This window comes from Rosa chinensis, chromosome 6 (assembly GCF_002994745.2).
Source record: "Rosa chinensis cultivar Old Blush chromosome 6, RchiOBHm-V2, whole genome shotgun sequence".
Classification (NCBI taxonomy): domain Eukaryota; kingdom Viridiplantae; phylum Streptophyta; class Magnoliopsida; order Rosales; family Rosaceae; genus Rosa; species Rosa chinensis.
This window is the reverse complement of record NC_037093.1, coordinates 58,650,742-58,658,378: the sequence shown is the minus strand read 5'-3', so window position 1 is coordinate 58,658,378 and position 7,637 is coordinate 58,650,742. Positions and strand designations below refer to the sequence as shown.

At 38.5% G+C, this 7,637-nt stretch overlaps 1 protein-coding gene across 1 annotated transcript; it reads left to right on the top strand.

Moving 5' to 3' along the window:
- The first annotated feature begins 1,038 nt into the window (after positions 1 to 1,038).
- On the top strand, positions 1,039 to 2,829 carry LOC112174680 (protein FAR1-RELATED SEQUENCE 4-like). The gene is made up of 2 exons (XM_024312478.2): positions 1,039 to 1,303; positions 1,778 to 2,829. Exons 1-2 carry the CDS (start codon positions 1,039 to 1,041, stop codon positions 2,827 to 2,829), a joined length of 1,317 nt encoding a protein of 438 aa, XP_024168246.1.
- The last annotated feature ends 4,808 nt before the right edge of the window (positions 2,830 to 7,637 follow it).

The window sequence follows — 7,637 nt, the reverse complement described above, 5'->3', positions numbered from 1 at the left end:
AATAGCTTTGTTCTTCGATTAATCTGGTTAGGTTTGTATTCAACTACTCGTAAATGTTTCATTTCAGTTAGTTTCATTCAGCAGATTAGAAGAAGGGCTAGTTGAGTGCTTAATGTTATTGACATTCAGAAGGTTTGGTAAATATATGCAATTATATGTGTTGTTCTTACTTTTTGTAGTGCATTTGTGCTAGGAGATATGTATTCAGAGATGACAGCTAGGTGCACTTACATGTCAGAGACTGTGATGGTCTTCCTTGATGGAACGACAAGGTTCTCCGATTTTTTCAATGAAATTTGCATGCGGTTTAAGGGTTTGAAGCCAGGCTTGTTTGAGTTGAAGTATTCCCTTCTGGATTACCCTTCTTGTGCTCTCGATTCTGATTTAGATATGAGGTTGATGTTTAGGTCTTTAGCTGAGTTTAAGAGAACTTCAGTTGACATTTTGGTGAGGATTTGTGATTTTGGTGCAAATTGTGTTGCTGATGGAGTTCAATGTTCTGCCGCTGCTGCTACTTCTTCTTGTGTGTCAGTGGTATCGACGGTGATTGAGGAGCCTGATTATTTGGGTGATTTTAGGCCTGAAGATCCCAAAGTTTACATGTCTAAGCAGTGGAGAGAGTATATTAAGTGTGGGGACCAAAAATTTAGAGGTGGAGCTGTGGAGTTTCGGCAAAAGTTGTGTATGTATGCAATTGAGGTTGGGTTTGTCTTTGTCTATGTGAGAAATGACAAATGGAGGGTGATTGCTGAATGTTTCAACAAGCTATCTGAGGGATGCAAATGGTACATCAATGCGTCACTATGCCCTGCTAATAATTTCTTCTATATTAGGCAGCTTAATAATGTGCATACTTGTTCTGGTGTTCTGAGGCAGCAGAAGCATAAGCTTTTGAGTTCTACTATTGTGAAGACACTCATTAATGATGAATTTCGTGGAAATCCCTCTCTCAAGGCACATGATATTATGGATAGGTTAAAGAACAACTATGGTCTTGATATTACATACCGTGTTGCATAGAAAGGTAAAGAAAAAGCAATGAAAGAGTTGCACGGTTCAGATGAGGACTCCTATTCAATGTTAACTTGGTATCGTGATGCCGTGATGGAGAGTAATCCAGGGTCTTGCTTTATTTTGGAGTGTGATGAATCCACTGGTCGTTTTCAGAGGCTTTTCCTTTGTTTTGGTGGAGTTATTGAGGGTTTCAAGTCTTGCATACCTCTATTGTTCGTGGATGGTGCACATATGAAGAGCAAGTATAAGGGTCAGCTTCTTTCGGCTACAGGAAAGGATGGTAATCAAGGTATGATTATGATTTTTGTTTTATTTTTGTGATTCATATTGTGGAAAGGATGGTAGACTAATGCTATTGACGAACAATACTTTTGTCATGAAAGTATTAGGGTTTAGGGTGTAGGGTTTAGGGGTGTAGGGTTTAGGGGTTTAGGGTTTAGGGTTTAGGGTTTAGGGTTTAGGGTTTAGGGGTTTAGGGTTTAGGGTTTCGGTCAAAACAATGTCATGCCTATCTAAGCTTTGTTATTGAGGTTCAGTAGTACTGTCTTATGTTCCCTCTTTCTTTGTCCTTCATAATAGGGTTTAGGGTTTAGGATTTAGGGTTTGGGGTTTAGGGTTTAGGGTTTAGGGTTTAGGGTTTCCGTCAAAACAATGTCATCTAAGCTTTGTTATTGAGGTTCAGTAGTATTGTCTTATGTTTCTGCTTTCTTTGTCCTCCATAATTTAGCGTTTGATGCGATATATTTGTTTCTTTTTCCCTCAGGTTTTTTCCCTTTTGCCATTGCCGTTGTTGATGCCGAAACTGATGCCAATTGGAATTGGTATTTTGGGATCTTGAAGACAATTCTAGACCCGCAAGGCAGAGTCATTACTTTTGTTTCTGATCGACAACAAGGGTTGATGAATTCCTTGGCTAGAGTTTTTCCGGAGTCTCCTCATTCCTTTTGCCTGTATCACTTGAAGAATAATCTCCAAAACTTGTTTAAGGGTAATAACAACAGTGCACTCCGTGTCACCATTGTCGATAAGTTTTACAAGGTTGCATACTCATCTACTGAGCGTCAGTATCACTATAACCTGAGGGAGCTTCTTGATGAGGGGAAGGATCTTGTTGCGCAATTCCTTAGAGGTCTACCTGTTGAAAAATGGTGTAATGCCTTCTTTCGAGGTAATAGATTTGGTGAGATGGTCAATAGTACAGCGGAATCTTTTAATAGTTGGACTCTCAAGGCTCGGGAACTCCCAATTTTTCCTATGTTAGAGAAGATCCGCGTGATGATGATGGCAAAGATGGTTGAGAGGAAGCTATTGGTAAGCAAGTGGAGTCTTCCTCTTTGTCCTGTAATGCAAGCTGAACTTGTTAAAAATATGGAAATAGGGAGAGATTGGACAGTTAGTAGGTCGGATGAGTTTGTTTATGAGGTTCACTCCGAACGCTCAACATCTGTTGACATAATGGTCCAGACTTGTGCATGTCGTCAGTGGCAGATTAAATCATTTCCTTGCTCTCACGCTCTTGCTGCCATCCAGCGAGCGGGATATGTGGTTTACCCGTTTATCGAACGATATTACTTTAAAGAGGAGTATTTCAAGAGCTATTCCTTTGGTATTAAGCCCATTCCCAATATTGAGCAGAGCTATGTCCAATGCTCTGATAGCACATCTGTCAAACCTCCACTGACTAGAAGACCTCCAGGAAGGCCCAAGACTAAACGTATCAAGTCTATTGGCGAGGTGTCTTCAAAGGAGAGGACGTGTGGCCGTTGTGGCCAATTGGGGAGGCATAATAGGAAGACATGCAATGTTCCAATATGATTTTGTCGAAAATAGGTGCAATTGTTGCTGATTTTTGATTCATTGAACTTCTAAAGTTTCACAAGTAACTTTAGTTTTCTTTCATTTACTGCTGAGATACAGCAGGATTATGACTATTGACTGTCTACTGATGTTCAGTAGCTTTCTAAAGATTTATGTTAAGGAAATTTTTTTGCCGGTTATAATCCATTTTATACTTTCTTATTATTATTCTTGAGTTGTAGTATTGATTTCGTTCAAAGCAAGACTTGAAGACCATATCTAGGATTACATGCTGAGGTACACTAGATTTAATGTACTGAGCTTCAGTATCATGCTGAAGGGTACAATAGATTTAATGTATTGAGCTTCAGTATCATTCTGAAGGTTCGTAGATTTATTACTGAGCTTCAGTATCATTCTAACAGGCACGACTTGCAGTTCTTTCCATTGTATATGGATCCATTAAAGTTGAAAGTAAATTAGCAAAGTTGAATTCCATTAACATTAACCGGTAAAGAAGACTTCAAAAAGCCCGCTTCTGTCAATTTACTTTCCTCAAAATCCATTCAACTCATAAACAAAAATCCACATCCACAAAAATCCTAATCCTCATCTATCATTTTACTGAGTGTAACCTACTTTCGAATACCAGCCCTCGTCATGGTTAAGAAACCTCTCCACCATGGTTCTTCTCATGTTCTTCAAGCTTTCTTTGATTTCTCTTTCTAATCCCAAAACCTTGTCAACCAAAACGCCTCTATCTGCTTTGCTTATCTGCAGCCTGTTCTTTGCTATATTCTCTATATAGTGTAGGATATAAGGTCCGCAGTCCAACCTACAAAATGAAAAAAGAAATGTAAGACACTCAATGTACTTAACAGTATTGACACTCAGTAACGTTGTTGTTTCACTTACGAATTATCAGGTTGCTGTGCACAATACATGTCTTCAACCAGCTTTAAGTTATCCACATCAGTTTTGTTTATCCAAGCGATTGTTTTCTCTGCATTTTCATCAATCTGTATTTCCCCATATATTGTTGTCTTCTTTTCCACTCTGACAAATTTTAGCCTCCTCTCCTTGTTCTGCTTGTGCAACTTTTCACATCAAGCATCCACATTGTCACTGCTTCTACCTGTATATAAAAGTGCAATTAACCCATAGGAGTGAACAAATCTCAAACAACCCATCAAGCTACTGAGGGTCAATACACATAACAAATATCAAATAACCCATCAAACTTACCACTTCTTTGGCATTCTCGTAGCCTTTGCTTTTTTCAGGATTTGTTCTTTTGCGCATTGGATTGTAATGAATCCATTCTTTTGCCTTCTTGTTCAACCTAAGCATTGTGTAGTGGTAGTCTTCAGTCGTGATCAATGGGATGAATATGTTGTCGCAGTGTCCTAAGAGAGTCATCATGGGTTCAAAGGCATTATTATACTTCAATCTTGGTGATGTATCTCTCACTGAATCCTGAATCCAACACAAAACAAAATTTATGCACGTTTTCTAGCCTTTATAATCAATTCTATTGACAGTCAGTAGCAATGCATAAATTCATACTTACCAACACATATGTTGTCATGATTCCTTGGTTTCTAATGCCCGATTTCTCTAAATCGCCTTTGATTATGTCTATGTAAGCATTGACCACCTTCAAAACAACATTTAGAAAAATTGTCCATTTAGTTTATGCTTGATAAATTAAAGGAAAAAAATAAGTCTCTCGGTAAAGTTAATAGGTTACTTACATTGGAATTTATTGACGATCCTTCAAGTAGAGTTTTCACATCAGGCTTTGAGACACTCCCAAACTGTCCTCCATCCCAAAACTGTTCACTGCATTTTTTTTCAATAGCAAGTGTTAGTTTGATGTCAATATAAAACATTAATATACAATGCTACTGACCCCTAGTAAGGATTGGTTTCTGTTCTTACTCTTCTTCAGCTTCTTCCCAGAACTTTTGTATCATTTCTTGTTCTTTGGGAGATAAGTTTTTCCAATGTATCCTAGTGCACTTGACTCCATGCAGCCTATATGCAGCTTTTGATGGAGATGGCTTAAGAGCATTTTTCCCTTTTATTTCTGGAGGAGTGTCGTACATGTATTTGCTGGAGTCCTTTGTGTCCTTTCTATTCTCCCCTCTCAGTTTCATTATCACTGGATTTTCTGCTTTCTTTCCTTTCTCTTCCCTTTTCTTCAAGTCTTCAAGGCATTCAATAATCACTGAAGTTGCCTCGTCCATTTCTACACCATACAAACATAAATCACCTAAACTTAAAGGAGCCTCAGTTACAAACATATTGAAACTAAATAACTCACTAAGATTACCATTTAAAACGTGAAATTATTGGAGAGATTGAAATTTAATTGAAACTAAATAACTCACTAAGATTACCATTTAAAACGTGAAATTATTGGAGAGATTGAAATTTAATTGAAAGAGAGTGAGAATCTCACTTACCGGACTTACCGGTCTGTGCATCAGTGTTCACATTTCCTTGTTCTTGCTCTTGGTAAATTACCATTTGTAGCTGCTGCCCTTCAGTAGGATTATCATCCTTCTGTTTTCCACTTGCTCCGGACTGTAGTTGCTCTTGGTCATCTGATTCTTTTGCATGCTGCTGCACCTCAGTAGGATTATCACTTTCATCCTCATATTGTTCAAATTTCTCATCCTCCAATGCCTTTATCTTTTGTCGAAGCGTGCTGATCCTCTTCTTCAATCTCTTTTGAATCCTCCTCAGCCTTTTTACCATTTTTTGAGCTCCTTCCCAATTCTCCTCATTCATTTTTGATTTTAAAGCTTTGTCAAGGCTGTCCAACACTTCCTTCATGTTTTCATTGCTTTTCTCCAGTTTATCTTTCATCTCCTGGCTGCTAGGAGGCATCTGATAATTTTGTTTTCTAATGTTAGTCATATCTCCAACAAAAATGCATAAAAGTATTGAACCACAGTATGTTCGAACTTACCCATTCACCAAATGTTGGTGTGCTTGCTATTTCATCCTCTTCTTCTTCAGCTATCTCCTCCCTTACTATGTCATCCTCTTCTTCATCCGTCTCCTCCCTCACTTCTTCATCACCCACTTCCATTTCATTCTCTTCTTCACTGTTTTTGCTCTTGTCAAACAAGCTCTGTTTCAAAAAGTCCAACAGAGACAATGAATAATTTTTAGAATGAATGTCAAAAGAAAAAAAAAATTAAATGTATTGAAATTCAGTAGTATTATTTTACCTCAAAATACTCGTTGGCTTGTACTCTTCTCTGTTGGGGATTGGTGGCATTATTTCAGTCTTGTCGCACACCCAATACTGCAAAAAAAAAAATACAAGTTACTAAAGGAAAATAAAAAGAGTACTGAGGCACAATAACATTATTGATGTACGCATACCATTATCAATAGTAGGCATCCCGACAATGCACATGTTTTGTCTTTCTCCACCTTTGCTAGCCCTTTTTCCAGTGCATCGGCAACTGCTTTTGCCCAATTGTACTTCTTCAACTCTTTCAAATCTGAACAAACAACATTCACAAGGTTCCATGCAAGTGTGTGTCCTGATGCGCATACTAAGAACGAGGCCAAAAGGCTCAAGATCAGCAACCTTGCCACATCATCTGCATTATGTTTGGATCGTTTAGGAAGAGCTTTTTCTAATGCAACATCTATGTCGCTTTTTCTTACACAACGATCGCATTTGTTGAAGTGCTTTTTGATCATTTCTGTGTCACCCTTTGACTGTCTCGCTGCCATATCTATCTCTTCTCCTTTGTTTGGAATCCCAAATATAACCTCTACATCAGCAGCTGTGATTTTGAACTCACTATCTCCAAACTGGAAAACCATATTTTCCGAATCAAAAAACTGCAGCAAACGTTTTGTAAGATCATCTGATTTGCAGATCTGATCCTTTTTGATCTCCTCTTCATAAAATGGCTTAATGAAGCCCCAGAACGGCGTCTTCTTTAGCTTCCCCAAAGCCTCTTTTCCAATCGTTGTTCGGTGGGTGTCGATGGTAGCCCAGAATGCATGCAGATTACACTTATACTGTATGTAATCCGGTCTCTTTGCTCTCATCTTCTTTGTTCCAACCGGTACATCGTCTTTGTCTATTGCAGCAGCCTTCCTCTTTGCCATATCTGTGTACTGACCCTCAGTGGTGAACTGACTCCCAGTAGTATACTGACCCCCAGTAGTATACTAGCCTGGCCTTCTCACGTTTGCTCACTTCATTATCTCTATCCTGCAACTCAATCGGCAACACAGAGAAGAAGGGATGACAAAGTGTGCACAAAAATGCAATACTTTTATTTTTCAAAACTTCCCAATGCAAGAATACTCCTAGTTTCAACTTCATTTGTTCTGATTTCTCAAAACACTATCTACATGCATGACAAAATCAAGGAATAATACATTATAAAATTAAGATAATAGCAAGTGTACTGTGAATCAACAATGCCAATGGAGCATTAAATTCGTATTAGCACCACAATACTTGAACGTCAACATTCACAACAATAGAGGACAGCACAAAATTTATACTGAAATCCAGCTTTCTATCTCACTAGCTCCTCCATATCTGAAGCCTCCTAATCCTAAAGCTTGCTGGTATAACATCCATGAACCAGAGCATCACTGCTTCAAGGTGGAAAGGACAACACTCAGTTCTAGCTTCCGAAAACGGAACATGCAGAAAAAATCAATCAAAAAACTCCCAAGAACAACATGCAAACCTAATAAATCCGTAAACAAACCGAATTCTCTCCTAATCGAAAATATACCTCTTCTTTAAAGTCATGGTCGTTCTCGGCCGGCGCGGC